Genomic DNA, 15809 nt, shown 5'->3' with positions numbered 1-15809 from the left:
CAGCGTTCCCAGAACTGGTATCTCACACATCCATCCACAATGGCATCTTCCTGTGTTGTTTTGTTTTGAGTTCAGGGTCTTGCCCAGTCTACCCTCTAATTCATGATCGCCCTGCCTCTTCCTCCTAAGTGCTGGGATTGCAGACCTACAGCACCTTGCCTGGCTCAGAACAGCATTTTGACCACACTCAAACCCTAGACACGCCCACTGCAAGGCCACAATGACATTTCATTCACTTCAACTCCTTCAACCCCCACTTCAGCTCCCCCACCGTGACTCAGCCCAGATCAGGATTGAAGGCCTACAGCTCCCAGCAGGTGGCGCTCCTTCTGCTCTCTATGGCCAAGGAGATTAAGCATTTCTTCATGTATTTAATCAGCCATGTATACTTTTTTTTTTGGGGGGGGGGGGAGGAGGGTCCTGTCGTGGGGCCTGAACTCTGGGCCTGGGCGCTGTCCCTCAGCTCTTCAGCTCAAGGCTAGCGCTCTACCACTTGAGCCACAGCGCCACTTCCGGCTTTTTTCTTTTTGCTTATGTGGTGCTGAGGAAATGAAACCAGGGCCTCAGGCATGCAAGGCAAGCGCTCTACCACTGAGCCACCTTCCCAGCCCCAGCCATGTGTACTTCTGAGCAGTGTTTGAGAACAGAGGAGACACCAAGGATTTCCCAGCCCCAGGAGACCTTCAAACCAGGCTGTAGATTGTCCCAAATACACCGATAGGAGAGGGAGACCATCCCCAATACATATCATATCATATATCATATCATATTATATGCTGCTTTGGCATATTTTGAAAAGGCTATGGTGAGAAATGCCATCAGAGTTACAGCTCTAGAAAGCTGACTTTCTGTAAAAGAAATTCCATCTGTGGAGGAAACACACATTAGAAGAGTGAACAGGAGAAGCAGGCAGAGATTTTCCCTCTTTTATGGTTGGTCACTACCTTGCTCCACTAACCCCCAAATCACTGTTCCTTTATGGTCTCCAATTTGGGCCACTCTCATATATGTGTACACAATTTTTCCTTTGGTCTGTTCATCTGTCTAATATGGCCAGGCACTGGTGGCTCACAGTTGTAATTCTCACTACTTGGGAAGCTGAGATTTGAGGATCGCGATTCAAAGCCAGCTCAGGCAGGGAAGTCCTGGGACTCATCTCCAATTAATGAGCAAAAAGCTAGACATGGAGCTGTGCATGGCTCAAGTGGTAAAACACCAGCCTTAAGAAAAGAAAAAAAACCCCAAAGGGGTAGCACCCAGGTTAAGTTCAAGCCCCAGTACCAGCACAAGAAAGAAGAAGGGGCGGGGGGGGGGGGGCCTCAAACACAAACATACATGAAGCAAAATATAGCGAGTGGGTATTTTGTTTGTTGTTACAGTGCTGGGAATAGAACCCTGAGCCTCACCCATGCCAGACAAGTGCTCCATCACTGACAAATACCTGCTTCACCCCCACCCCCAGCCAATTTTTCTTTTTGGTTGTAGTAGGGTTTGAACACAAGGAGTTATGCTTGGTAGGTGGGTGCTCTACATCTGAACCAAGCCTCCAACTCTTTTTGCACTGATCATTCTGAGTCCTCCTGTTTGTCACCTCTGCAGTAGCGGGGATGCTAGCTTCTTTAGTTGAGATGGGGGTCTCATGAACTTTTCTGGCAGAGCTAATTTGGAACTACAATCCTCCTGATTTTAGCCTCCCAGGTAGCTAGGATGACAGGCATGCACCACCGCATCCGGCTATTGGTTAAGAAGGGGTCTCAGTTGTCTGCCAAGGCTAACTCTTGAAACTCAGTCTTTTCCATCTCAGCCTCCCAAGGATTATGGGCATGAACCACCAGAGTTTGTGGCTTAAGAAAAAAAAAAAAACTTGAAACTTTGAGCTCAAAAACCAACAGAACCTTCTTGGTGCTAGAAACAAAAGAGGAAAACAAAGCCACCACGACGGGGTGTTGGGAAATGTGAGGTCAAGGAGGATTGGCATTTTTTTTATGTGTTTATTTGTGCCAGCTCTGCGGCTTGAACTTGGGCCCTGAGTCTTATCCCTTAGTGTTTTTGCTCAAAGCTAATGATCTACCACTTGAGCCACAGTTCCATTGCTGGCTTTTGGTGATTAATTGGACATATGTATCCCAGACTTTCCTGCCTGAGCTTGGCTTCAAACCTTGGTCCTCAGATCTCAGCCTCCTGAGTAGCTAGGAATACAGGTGTGAGCCACCAGCATCCAGCCTAGGACTGGCTTTTTTTTTTTTTTTTTGTTGTTGGTCATTGGGCTTGAACTCTGGGCCTGGGCGCTGTACCTCAGCTTTTTAGCTCAAGGCAAGTGCCTACCACTTGAGCCCTAGTGCCACTTCCGGTTTTCTGGTGGTTATTGGAGATAAAAGTCTCATGGACTTTCCTGTCTGGGATGGCCTTGAACCATGATCCTCAGATCTCAGCTTCCTGAGTAGCTAGGATTACGGGCATGAGCCACCAGTGCCTGATTTAGGACTGGCATTTTAACACCTATCTGAGAACAGAGGTCCAGGCAGGGCTGGAAGTGTGATTCCTGCATAAAGCTGGGGGTGGGGAGAGAGAAAAGAGAGAGGGCACCCTTGTGGAGATAGGATGGAGGAAAAAATAATAATAATTCCCCAGACCCTGGTATATGACATGAAAATAACTCTAGATAGTCCATGGGTGGAAAACGTCACAACAGGCAATCAAGATCCCAAGGTTCTCATGGAATTTGGGGCCTGGATGCAGTCCAAACCTCTACAGGGGAAAACCTGCTCTGAGAAACTCATGAATAAAATGTCAGAAACCTGTAGCCAGTAAAGCTGATGATGCAGGAGCCAAAGGAAGCTGGGCTGTAGGCAGTGGACCAAGGAATTCCAAGGACTCTTACAAGCAGTCGAAATACACACACACACACACACACACACACACACACACACACACACACACACACACATACACAAAGAAACCTTCCATAGTGAGACCATGAAACCAGAGAAGAATCCACTGCATTACAAAGTATGAGGTATGATGGTATGTGCCTATAATGTCGGCATTTAGAGATTGAGGCAGCAGGATTGCAAATGAGAGTAACACCCTGTCTCGAGAAAATAAATAGGGCTGGGAAGATGGCTCAGTGGTAGAGCACTTGCCTTGTATACTTGAGGCCCTGGGTTCGATTCCTGAGCACATCATAAGTAGAAGAAAAAAAAAAGCCGGAAGTGGTTCTGTGGCTCAAGTGGTAGAGCGCTAGCCTTGAGCTGAAGAGCTGAGGGACAGCGCCCAGGCCCAGAGTTCAGGCCCCACGACTGGACCCCCCCAAAAAAAGAGAAAAGGAGAAAATAAATAAGTAAAATAGAACCACATCATGCTTCTCCCTAGTGCTACTTTATAATTAGGGAAACAGAGTCAGCAGACCTTCTTTGCTAGGTCTGTCTTTGATTGAAGTAGGTGTTTAGCTTCTCCTCGCTCAGCTTCAGCTGCTAGATAATTTTAGGGTACCTTCCTCCCTTTTGTTGTAAGTGTAAAATTAGATGCTACCCATAAAAGCACACAGAATGAGGCCTGGCATATACTGTTAGCAGCAATACAGGGAAAGTAAATCTTAAATGTTTAGAGATAAAGAAGTATTTTCTAAGACCAAAAAAAAAAAAAAAAACCCCACAGGATATATAAGGAGACCCAAAAGCTAAAACTATAAAGAATCAATAACACAGGTAATAATTGGATAACAAAGTTAAACAGACACTGCTCAGAAGAAGTACACATGGCTAATAAATACTTGAAGAAATGTTTAACCTCCTTGGTCATAAAGAAAATGCAAATCAAAACAACATTAAGTTTCCATCTTACTCCAGTCAGATTAGCCATCATCAAGAATATGAACAAGCCAGCTGGGCACCAGTGGCTCACACCTGTAATCCTAGCTACTTAGGAGGCTGAGACCTGAGGATCATGGTTCAAAGCCAGCCCAAGCAGGAAAAATCTGTGAGACTCTTATCTCCAATAAACCACTAGAAAACCAGAAGTGGCGCTGTGGTTCAAGTGGCAAAGCACTCATCTTGAGCTGAATTGCTCAGGGATAGCATCACGGCCCTGAATTCAAGCCCATGACTGACCAAAAAATTAAAAATTTAAAAAAAGCACTGGTGTTCACAACTGTAATCCTAGCTACTCAAGAAGCTAAGATCTGACAAGTGAGGTTCAAAGCCAGCTCAGAAGGAAAGTCTGTGAGACTTTCATCTCCAATTAATCACAAAAAGCCTGAAGTAGAACTGTGGCTCAAGTGGTAGAGCTCTAGCCTTGAGTAGAAAAAGAGACAGAGACAAGACCTTGAGTTCAAGCCCCAGTACTGGCAACACATACATACACACACACGTATATTTTATTATATCACACAAATATATATAAGATATGTATGTCTGGCACAGAATAAATGCTCAGTAACCCTGTGAGGTTTTGTGCGGGTTCAGTTAAATGATGTGAGTGCTCACTTGGCGTATAGTAGATGCTCAATAAATATCCTATGATGCCAGGTGTGTACTCTAGACGGCCAGTTCCTGCCCTGTTTCCTCTTTCTGGGGGAGTTGCCAGACATGATTGAACTACTTGGAGAGGTGGGGACACAGAAAATGTCAGAGTCAGGGTGTGGCCAGGTAGGTGAGGGAAACAGGGAAAGGCACAAGAGGCCATGGGTGGAAAAAAATCATCATTTCACATGGAACACAGCCCTCCCTCCTCTGGGAGGCCTCAGGAGGGGACCACAGCATACACAATGGCAACTTTCCCTTCCCCTCCCACACAGGGCACCGCTTCATAGGTTTAGAGGATCTCACTGAGTTTATTTGGGGAAAGCAAAAGAGGCGGGAAGGAAGTTCCACTTGCTGGAGCACACACACACACAGAAGCACTGCGGCTCAGATGTTGACACCATCAGTTTAGGCTCACCAGATCTCAGAGTCAGGTGTGAATCTTTAAAAATGAGGAAACACAGGCTATGGAGAAGAATTGGAAAAGGGGAAGGACCTATACCCCACCTATCAAGTCCTGCCAACCTTTTCTTTCTCTCCGCGCTCCCATCCCCCCCCCAAGAGCCAGCATCCCATTGTCATTCCTGTTTATTTGCTTCCCTCTCTAGTTTACCTGCTCATCTGGGGTAGGTGTCACCTGTTACTCCAGGCCCCCATGTGACCCCCTCCTCCCCACGCTGGTTCTGGTCCGGTGGGATTATCCATGTTCTCATAAGAATCTGCATCTGGGTAGGGCCCGAAACGGGTAAGACATAGATAGAGCTGGATAGAGGCTGAGAGGGAAATCAGCCCAGAGGCTAGCTAAGGACAAAGACAGAAGTACCCACCTTCCTCATGATTAGGACCAGGTCGAAGCAAGCGGAGCTGGGGGGCTGCATACAGGATTCCTCTCATGTCCTCATAGGACTGTGACCCTGCTTGGGCAGGGGATAGAGAAGCTAGTCTGGGGACCTGGGGAAGGGGACTTCCACCTAGCATAAGGAAGAGGTCTGAGGACGTGGGAAGGTAGAGGCCTGCCTACCTATGTTGAACCAGAGGAGTGATTAGACCAGCACTGAACTGGGGTGTTGGTGAGTTGGAGAGCCAGGGCCAGGTATGATTAGATGATAGTCAGGATCAGAGAAAGGGTCAAGAACAGAATTAGAAGTCAAAGACACAGTGTTGAGGTGGTTACAGAGACAGCTAGCTAGGGTCCAGGTTCAAGTCAGCCTGGGACCTAGAAACATAGCTCACATCTGTAATCCTAGCTACTCAGTAGGAAGATGAAATATGAGGATCAAGGTTTGAAGCCAACTCCAATAGGAAAATCTATGAGTCTCTTATCTCCAAATAAGAAACAACAACAACAACAACAAAAAAAGCCAGAAGTGGAGTTGTGGCTCAGGTGGTAGAGTGCCAGCCTTGAATGAAAGATTCTGAGCTCGAGTCTCAGGACTGGCATTCACACATACTCCTGCACAAGGAGTAGGGTAAAATGGAAGTCAAAAGTGAGGGGTGGTGTAAAATCTGTGGGTATTCAAGCCCCACTACCATTGGCACAAAAAGAACCGAGCTTGGGCTGGGAATGTGGCTTAGTGGTAGAGTGCTTACCTAGCATGCATGAAGCCCTGGGTTCCATTCCTCAGTACCACATAAACCAGATAAAGCCAGAAGTGGTGCTGTGGCTCAAGTGGTAGAGCACTAGCCTTGAGCAAAAACAGGTCAGGGACAGTGCCCAGGCCCTGAGTTCAAGCCCAAGGGCTGGCCAAAAAAAAAAAAAAAAAAAAGAGAGAGAATTAAACCTAAAATCTGCACTGGAGACTCTAAGGTAAAAGGATTGCAAGTTCAAAGTCAGCCTGGGCAAAAGAGTGAGTTCCAGGCCAGCAAGACCCTGACTCAAAACAGAACAAAACCCACCAAAGAAATGAAAACTCAGGGTCAAGGTCTGGCTTGGGTTTGGGGTCAGAGTCATCAGTTCAAGGTGGGGCCTCAGGTCACGGGTGAGAGAAAGATCAAGCAGGTCCTAAGCATCTCTCACCAAGGGAAGTTGCATCTCTGCTGGGGTTCCAGGCAGACCCGTGGGGGCTCAGGAGGTCTGGAAGAGGAAGAGGGGAGTCACCATTCCTGCCGGACCAGCTGGTTTCATCAGGATTCTAACCTTACACCTACTTGCCGTCCTGGTGACTGGCTGGACCAGCTCTTCATCTGCATTCTCATATGAATCCACTGCGGAAGAAGAATGGGAGCACTGGGAACCATTCGTGGCAGCTAGAGACCTCACAGAGACACAGGTGTCTCCTGGCCTTCCCCCCCGCTCCCGCAAGAGCCCCCAAATTACCATTGGAGAAGGAGTCTTCATCCTCAGGACCTAAGGGCTCCTCCTCAGGGTTCTCATAGCCGCTGCCATCTGGTGGAGAAGGAGGAGTGTCCATGGGGGACGGGGGGGGGCCCATGTGTGAAGACCCCTGGGGAGAGGGACAGCCTTACCCTGGGAGATCTGGTCCTGTCCCCCGAGGTTGGAGTCATTCTCATAGGCCTCCTCACTGTCTGGCTCCTCGTAGGCTTCCCCTTCCTCTTCTTCCAGTCCTGGGTTTGGGGGACAGAGTGGAGGAACTGAGTCACAGCACTCTTCCAGCCCCAGTCCACTCCTTCTACTACACACCCTCCAAGTGAGGAACTGTCCTCTCATTTACCCGCTTCAGGGAGGTTTCGGGACCCCCTGGTTCCAGCCTCCTGAGTGTCACTGCTGGGGTTTCCATAAGATCCAGTGACGCCCCCCAGGCTTGCGGCCCAACGCTGGACGCGTCCTGGCAAGAGCAGTGTTGGAAAGGGGTATCAGATGGCACTGTGGGTCAAGTGGTAGAGCGCTAGCCTTGAGAAGAAGAAGAGCTGAGGGACAGCGCCTAGGCCCCAAAATTCAAGGAGAGAGAGAGAGGGAGAAAGAGAGGGAGAGATGGGTAGGGATGCTCTGGGTTTGGAAACCTGGTCCTGAACCTTTAAGGGGTGTCAGATCGAAATCTGGGGCTTTATTCTCAAGTTATGTGCCCCACCTGAAGTTAAGGCTCTGAGTGCTGGGGGAGGGGCTACGAGGCCAAGGGCAAAACTTGTTCTAGGAGCTGAGCCACGCCTGGTCTCCAATCAGGGGATTGGAGCTGGTCTCCAATCAGGGGATTGGCATGATGAGCGTAATAGGCAGAGCTCTAACGCAGGGGCGGAGCTACAGGCTGGAAGGGCAGGCTTGGATAGGAGGCCTCAGGAAACATCTTACCCGGGCCAGAGCCTAGAGTGGGAAGGGACAGCACGTTCCCATACTGATTCTGAGTCCCATTTCCCTGGGGAGGTGTCACTTTGTAGAATCTGGCGGGAGAAAGGAAGGTGCACTGTGAGGCTAGAGTTAGAAAGGACTCAGGGACACACTCAAGATTGAGTCTTGCCCCCAGAGGTTAGTTGCCAAGGTGACCAGATCTGTGATGCAGTGGCCTCCAGAGAAGAAAATGGGATCACTCCAAGGACATCTTAGCAGAGAAAGTGAACTTTGGAACTGGGCTTTGACGGTGGGCAGGATTTCCAACCCACCCCCAAAGAAACACCTGCTAAAGAAATTGTAAGTGCAGAGCATCTAGGGAGGGACGGACTGAGGTGCCCTGTGGCATTACCTACCTCCTGGTGGGGTCAGTCATTCGTTTTATCTTCCTTCTCTGGATCAGGACTGCAGAGATTAAAGAGTGATCAGAAGAGGCCCTTTCTGACAGGGAAAGGGTTTGAGGGGTGCTAGGGAGAGCGCTTGATCAATGAAGGAGATGACCAACTGGAGCCCAAGCAGTTGGGAAGTTTGAGGGGTATGAGATGAGCTAAGGGACAGGGTGTGGGACATGCAAAGAGGAATGAAAGGGTAGAAAAATGGTTGCCAGACCGGCCAGTGTGGGCTTATCCTAAGGAAGTAGAGTAGGATTTGGGCAAACTGAAGGACATGACTCACCTCTTTGAAGATGAAGAAAAGCCACCAGAGAACTCAGGCACATAAAGAGATAAACCAGAGTCACAACTGGGACTATCCAGCCACCTGACTTCAGCATCCAGCGCCATACTGCTAAGGAGAAGTTGGCATGAGACCAATTCCCAGGCTGCATCCTACTCAACCTCAAGAACTCAAGAGAAGCTGATGCTGGTGCTTGTAATCCTAACTACTGGGGAAGCTGAGATCTGAGACTCAAGGCTCCAAAACACCTGGCAGCCGGGCGCTGGTGGCTCACGCCTGTCATCCTAGCTACTCAGGAGGCTGAGATATGAGGATCACAGTTCAAAGCCAGCCCAGGCAGGAAAGTCCCTGAGACTCTTATCTCCAATAAACCACTCAGAAAACCGGAAGTGGCACTGTGAGTCAAGTGGTAGAGCGCTAGCCTTGAGCTGAAGAGCTGAGGGACAGTGCCCAGGCCCAGAGTTCAAGTCCCATGACCCAAAACAAAACGAACAAAGCAATCTGGCAGACAACTCTCAGACTCTTGTCTCCAATTAATGGAAATGGAACTCTGGCCACGAGCAAAAGGCAAGCAAGAGCAGGAGGCCCTGAGTTGAAACCTCAGTACTAGTAAAAGTGGGGGGGGGAAGTGGGGGGGGGTAGGGGTATTAAGAGAATTCAGGGCTCCAACAGTGAGGAGAAAGAGAGGAAGACCACACCAAAGCTGGCAGGAAGTAACATCCAATGGCAGGAAAGGACACAGAAAAATGGATTCTCAGAAGCAAGGAGAAAAGAGTTGGAGTCTGTGTTCAGTGTAACAGTTCGGAGCTGGGGGGAATGGGGGGGGGTACTCCTCAGGCTAATGCCTGTGAATCACATCAAAAAGCATCCAGTTCCTCTAGTGCCCCACACAGATGGCTCACAATACAGACAAACTCTACCTGGCTGGGCTGTGACCTTCAGGTGCATCTGCTTGGTTAGGCTGCCACAAAGACAATAATAAGTACCAGCATCTTTAACTGTGACCTGGGGAAGCACAAGATGAGGCCCCCGGAGCCATAGGTCTCTGGTGGGGGGATGTTCCCCTAGGCTTAGGTTCAGCAATGGGATGTTAGACTTCTCAGGGCGTATATAGGTCCAGGAGACAGGGGCTCTGGCTACAGGGGCAGGGGGAACTCCACAGGACAGCAAGAGTGTAGAGCCAGGGACAACAGTGAAGTCTGGGGGCAGGAAAGAAACAAGGGAAAGGGAATGTCATACTTGGGGTGTCATTCCCCTGAACCCTCAATTTCCTGTCACCATCCCTCCTTCCTCATCTCCACTTCTTGGCAGATCTCCAGCTGTCACCTTACCTCGGTTGAAGCTCTGGTTCCGTGTGCCCCTTGGTGGGTCACACACAGGCTCTGTCCTCCAGATCTTGGCATGGTCTTCTGCCCACACATACAGCAAGGAACTGATGGGTTGATCAGAAGAGAGTCTGGGGTCCCCTGAGGACCTGTTCTCTAGGCCACAGCCTAGATCACCGAAGTCTGAAGAATTCCAACGGAACAGCTCCCCTGAGAAGAGACCCAGAACCACAAAGAGAGAAGGAAAGAGATAAGACACCCAGAAAGGCAGAGAAAATGGGCTGGGAAGGTGGCTCAGTGGTAGAGTGCTTGCCTCGCATGCATGAGTACCTGGGTTTGATTCCTCAGCACCACATAAGCAGAAAAAGCCGGAAGTGGTGCTGTGGCTCAAGTGGTAGAGTGCTAAGCCTTGAGCTAAAGAGCTGAGGGACAGTGCCCAGGCCCAGAGTTCAAGCCCCACAATGGGCCAAAATAAACAAGGCAGAGAAAAATCGAGACCAGAGACTCAAAGCAGAAGAAACATAAGAACTTGAGTCAGGATGTTCCAGGAGTCTGTTACTTAGGGCCAACTCCTTGCTGGTCTTTTGCCCCCTTTCACCCCTCCATTTGGCCATTGGACCATGGTAGGTCCTGCCATCCCAACCAGTGCCCAGGCCCAGCCCAGCCCAGCCCTCACCGCTGCCATTCACGCTCACGGTCCAGCCAGGCTGCCAGCTGTCCTGGGATGGAGGGCCTGACTTGCACAGGTAGAAGCCTCCCATCTTCTCTGAGATGTTGAAGATGTGAAGCAGGGTGCTCGCGGGCCCCACCCAGATGCCCAGGCCTGGTAACCTCAGGCTCAGCTCTAAGAAGGGCATAGACTCGTTCCCCCGATACCAGGCCAGCTGCTCAAAGTGGGTGTCTGGGGGACTCTGGAAACAGGGCAGCACAGCATCGTCTCCCTCTGTAGGGGGAGAGAGAGGGAAAGAGAGAGAGAGAGGCCACAGGCCCCTCCCTTCTTATAAACCAAAGACCCCACAAGGAAAGAGTATATGATCCCAGAGTCCTTCTCTGAACTTTACAAATGGAGGCGCAGAGACTGCAAGCTACTCAGCGAAAGCCACCCAGAACCAACCCAGATTTCCAGCCCCGACTCCTTCCCCTTTGGTTTTTTGGACATACCTTCCACCTCCACCAGCACTGGTTTCTGGGGCCTGATTCCTGAGAGGGTGAAGAGAAGGAGGAAGGAGAGGAGGAGAGGCCGTGGCATGGTGGCCAGGCTCCCCGGGACTCTGGCTTCCCTGCGCAGGGGATGCTGGGGCAGGCAGGGACCTTGGTGGGCAGTGAACCATGGGTGCCTGTGGGGGTGGTAGGGCCGTCCCCCAGCAAGGAAGGAGATGTCACACCCTCGGCCTCCTTCTCCAGATACCCCCTCCAGACCCACAAACCTCGCCTCTGCCCCACAACACAGTTTTATTTTCATACCAGCCCTTATCCCCTGTGAAATATATGACTGCTTCCCTATTAGCAAGGAGCCCTGGGGCAGAGGGGACGGCGGGCCCCTCAGTGTTCACAGGGCTCAGTGTGTAGCAAGGGTTTTGTTTGTGGTGCAAGTACTGATGCTTGAATTCAGGGTATTAGTCCCTCCATTTCCATCTTGGTGGTAGTTAATTGGAGATAAAGAGTTTCACAGGGGTTTGGAGGCCTAGTTCAGGTGGTAGAGTACCAGCCAATGAACAAAAGTGTAAGATACCAAATTTGAGTTCTGGTCTCATATTTGAAAGAGGGGGGGGAGAATTTCAAGGACTTTCCTGACAAACCTGGATCCTCAAGCCAGGAGCTGGTAGCTCATGCCTGTAATCTTAGCTACTCAGAAGGCTGAGATCTGAGGATCATGATTTGAAGCCACACTGGGCAGCAAAGTCTGCGAGACTCTTATTTCCAATTAACTACAGAAGTGGCACTGTGGCTCAAGAGGTAGAGTGATAGCATTGAGCAAAAGCAGCTCAGGGACAGTGCCAAGTTCAAGGCCCAGAACCGGCAAAGCAAAACAAAAGCTTTGATCCTCATATCTCAGCCTTCGATAGGTAGGAGCCAAAGGTGTGTGACTACATGGGATTTTTAGTCTAGCACCCAGCACATAGTAGACCATCAGTTAATGTTTAAGAGCTCAAGTCAGCCTGCCTGGATTTATCAACTAAAGGTGATAGGAGAACCCGTATATTATTCTGGAGATAAACCAGATTGTTCTGGGAGGGGTATGCAGGTGTTTAAGAAGGCAGGAACTACTCTCCCTCTTTTGCAGTGGTCATTAGAAATGACTAATGAGGACTGGGAAGGTGGCTCAGTGGTAGAGTGCTTGCCTAGCATGCATGAGGCCCTGGGTTCGATTCCTCAGCACCACATAAGAAAAAAAGCAAAAAGCCGGAAGTGATGCTGTGGCTCAAGTGGTAGAGCACTAGCCTTGAGCTGAAGAGCTGAGGGACAGCGCCCAGGCCCAGAGTTCAGGCCCCACGACCGGACCCCCCCCCAAAAAAAAAGAAGAAATGACTAATGACAAATGTCCCTTTCTCACCAGTTCCCCCAGGAAGCCCCTGTTTCAGTTATGGAAGAAACTAACAGAAATAGGGAAGTTGAACGAGGGGCAGGTAGCTCACACCTGTAATCCCAACTAGTCAGGAGGCTGAGATTTGAGGATCATATTTCTTGCCAGATTGAGCAAGGAAGTCTGTGAAACTCTTATCTCCAAATAACCACCAAAAAGCCAGAAGTGGAGCTATGGCTCAAATGGTAGAGTACTAGCTTTGAGCAAAAAAAGCTCAGGAACAGCATCCATGCCCTAAGTGCAAGTCCCAGGACCAGCACCATTAAAAAAAAAAAAAAAAAAAGAGCCAGGTGCCAGTGGCTCATGCCTGTAACCCTAGCTACTCAAGAGGCTGAGATCTGAGGATTGAGGTTCAAAGCCAGCCTGGGCAGGAAAGTCTGTGAGACTCTTATCTCCAATAAACCACCAGAAAACTGGAAGTGGTGCTGTAGTTCAAGTGGTAGAGCGCTAGCCTTGAGCTGAAAAGCTGAGGGACAGCGCCCAGGCCCCAGAGTTCAAGCCCCATGACCCCCTCCCCCTCAAAAAAAGAAAAAGAAAAAAAAAAGAAATAGAGGATTAAGGTCAGGCACCAGTGACTCATGCCTGTAATCCTTGCTACTCAGGAGGCTGAGACCAGGAGGATCTTAGTTCAAAGCCAGTCTGGATGACAGAAAAGTCCCAAGAGACTCTCTCCCAAAAAAGCTGAGCTGGAGGCCTGTCTCAAGTGGTAGAGTGCCAGCTGTGAGCAAACAAGCATGCCAAGCACAAGGCTCTAAGTTCAAGTCCCAGTACTGGCAAAAAAAAAGACAGATCAGGGTAGAGAGGTAAGGAGATGGGAAGAGAAGGGGAACATGGGGCCCAAAGTCACCCATTGAGTTGGTGGTGTAGTGAGCCCTGGAATCAGAAGTCCACTTGAGCATGCGCATGTGTGTGTAGTATACATTCATGCTGTGCATACATGTGCACACGTATGTGTGTATGTGTACGTGTGTCCCTGTATTCAATGCTGAAGGCACTCAAGGAAATGGTCCAGTAACCCAAGAGACTTCTTTACTTTCTCAGTTGGTTCACAGGCCTGTCTCACTGGGTTGTGGCTTCCTGTTTGTCTTGGGGGAACCCCAGGGGACTCTACAGGTGCCTGGGCCCCATTTCCCTTCAACAGGGTGGAGGGGGCTTGGTGAAGAAGAGTGTGGCTGTGGGGATAGAGACAGTACTTTAGTAATTGTGTCCTGTGTGCCTTTCATTCAGTCTCTGGTCCTTGAAGTAGCTCTGCAGCTGCCCAGGCTCTTCTGTTCTTTCTTTCTTTTTTGTCTGTCGTGGGGCTTGAACTCTGGGCCTGGGTGCTGTCCTTCAGCTCTTCAGCTCAAGGCTAGGGCTCTACCACTGAGCCACAGCGCCACTTCCTGTTCTTTTTCTTTTCTGTTCTTTTTTTTGTCAGTCATGGGACTTGAACTCTGGGTCTGGGCGCTGTCCCTCAGCTCTTCAGCTCAAGGCTAGCACTCTACCACTTGAACCACAAGTACCACTTCTGGTTTTTCTGGTGGTTAACTGAAAAGTCTCACAGATGTTCCTGCCCAGGCTGGCTTTGAACTGTGATCCTCAGATCTCAGCCTCCTGAGTAGCTAGGATTACAGGCATGAGCCACCCACACCTGGCTTCTGTTCTTTCTTTTGCTATTTATTTTTAGGTAATACTAGAGCTTAAACTCAAGATCTCATGCTTGTTATGAAGGCACTCTACCATTTAATCCATCTTCCCCACCCCTTCCTCCAGGTTTTTTTTTTGGGGGGGGATTGGGAGTGGGTAATACCAGTACTGGGGCTTGAACTCAGGTCCTTGCCCCTAATGCTGAGCTTTTGTGCTCCAGGTTGCACTCTACAACTTGAGCCATAGCTCCACTTCTAGCTTTCCAGTTCTTCATTGGTGATAAGAATCTTCATGGACTTTTGTGCCCTGGTTGGCTTCAAACCACATTCATTACTTCTCAGTCTTCTAAGTAGCTAGGATTACAGCTGTGAGCCACCGGTGCCCAGCTCATGATCATTTGGTTTTCAGCTCACATTGCACTTCCTCTGGAAGACTATCCTGAAACCCTGGGTGCTTTGTTACTTCAAATTTATGTTTTTCCTAATAAGGCAGGATATATTAGGCAAAAATGATGCATGGTAAATAGCCAGTAATTCAGACATAGAACTTAGAGACATAGAAGCATTATTCAGAAACAATGTATTTAGAGACATAGAAGCCTTATTGTCTTTGTTTCTTAAATACACTGTTTCTGAATATCAAGAATAAACATTTTTTTATGGGAGGATACATTCTTACCTAAAAGAGATGCCCCAAAACAATGGTCAAATATTTAAAGTTACAGGTCAGTCTTAGAGATGCTGAGCCCAAGGAATAAAAGTGTAACACCAAGCCGGTAATCTTAGCTACTCAGGAGGCTGAGATCTGAGGATCACGGTTCAAAGCCAGCCTGGGCAGAAAAGTCCGTGAGACTCTTTTTTTTTTTTGGGTCCGGTCGTGGGGCCTGAACTCTGGGCCTGGGCGCTGTCCCTCAGCTCTTCAGCTCAAGGCTAGTGCTCTACCACTTGAGCCACAGCGCCACTTCCAGCTTTTTTCTTTTTTCTTATGTGGTGCTGAGGAATCGAACCCAGGGCCTCATGCATGCAAGGCAAGCACTCTACCACTGAGCCACCTTCCTAGCCCCATGTAGAACGTTCTTGCCTTAAGATGAAGAGCGCAGGGACATCACCCAAGCCCAGAGTTCAAGACCCATGACCCCCCCTCCCCCAAAAAAGTGTTAACACCAAGAGTGATTAAGAGCAAAGATAAACACTTAAAGTCAGACTATGTCTTTATCATATAATATATATACATATATGTATATGTATATGTATGTATATGTATATATATGTATGTATATATATATATATGTCCAAGAGTTCTGTGTCTCCCTTTAAGCACCCACACTCTGTTAGAATGAGCCTCTGCCTTCCTGCTTGCCTGGCTTGCTTATTTAATAAAGCTCTGCCAAGTTTTCTTACTATTGTGACTTGTCCAGAAATTCTTACTCTGTGATCCAAGGACCCTACAAGGAGAGTCCCTACTTCTAAAGGGAAACTGCACAAAACCCTCTCCTGGACCTGGTGTCACTAACACTTGTTCAGTCTCAAAATGCACATATCTGTTAGTCTTTTCATGTACTTGGTGCACTAGAAGGGTCACTCTTCACAACAGGATCTTCAGTCCCCCCCAAATTTGCATGTGTGCTGGTACTGGAGCTTGAATTCAGGGCTTTGTGCGCTCACTCTGGTCTTTTCGCTCAAGGCTGGTGCTCTACCACTTGAGCCACACCTCTACTTCCGCCTTTTTTGTTGGTTAATTAGTGATAAGGGTCTCAAGGACTCTCTGGCCCTAGCTAGGCTTTAAACCTTGGTCCT

General features: G+C 49.0%; 1 protein-coding gene across 8 annotated transcripts; it reads right to left on the bottom strand.

Annotated features, from left to right (window-relative positions):
• Window positions 1-4811: 4811 nt before the first annotated feature.
• Window positions 4812-11108, bottom strand: LOC138815028 (B-lymphocyte antigen CD19-like). 8 transcript variants are annotated; one of them, XM_070004263.1, is made up of 15 exons: window positions 10965-11108; window positions 10480-10746; window positions 9810-10013; window positions 9399-9677; window positions 8479-8589; window positions 8160-8208; window positions 7768-7856; window positions 7193-7306; window positions 6987-7085; window positions 6838-6906; window positions 6669-6725; window positions 6538-6594; window positions 5348-5437; window positions 5134-5245; window positions 4812-4962 (listed from the first exon to the last, which is right to left on the bottom strand). In XM_070004263.1, exons 1-14 carry the CDS (start codon window positions 11050-11052, stop codon window positions 5154-5156), a joined length of 1665 nt encoding a protein of 554 aa, XP_069860364.1. In that variant the 5' UTR covers window positions 11053-11108; the 3' UTR covers window positions 4812-4962; window positions 5134-5153. The 8 variants fall into 8 exon arrangements, with proteins under 8 accessions (XP_069860364.1, XP_069860366.1, XP_069860365.1 ...); XM_070004265.1 differs by having other exon boundaries at window positions 8479-8586; window positions 10965-11105; XM_070004264.1 differs by having other exon boundaries at window positions 5348-5434; window positions 10965-11104.
• Between the last annotated feature and the right edge of the window lie 4701 nt (window positions 11109-15809).

Source organism: Dipodomys merriami, unplaced genomic scaffold (genome assembly GCF_024711535.1).
Source record: "Dipodomys merriami isolate MVZ:Mamm:240054 unplaced genomic scaffold, mDipMer1.0.p SCAF_62, whole genome shotgun sequence".
Classification (NCBI taxonomy): domain Eukaryota; kingdom Metazoa; phylum Chordata; class Mammalia; order Rodentia; family Heteromyidae; genus Dipodomys; species Dipodomys merriami.
Note: the sequence above shows the minus strand (reverse complement) of the source record. Positions and strands in the feature narration are given on the sequence as shown.

Coding starts and splice junctions, on each gene's coding strand:
- LOC138815028 (XM_070004263.1), bottom strand. CDS start 11,052: ATGCCACGGCCTCTCCTCCTCTCCTTCCTCCTTCTCTTCACCCTCTCA. Junction 9,678..9,809: donor GAACCAGAGCTTCAACCGAG/GTAAGGTGACAG, acceptor TCCTGCCCCCAG/ACTTCACTGTTGTCCCTGGC. Junction 5,246..5,347: donor TGGTCCTAATCATGAGGAAG/GTGGGTACTTCT, acceptor GGCCCTACCCAG/ATGCAGATTCTTATGAGAAC.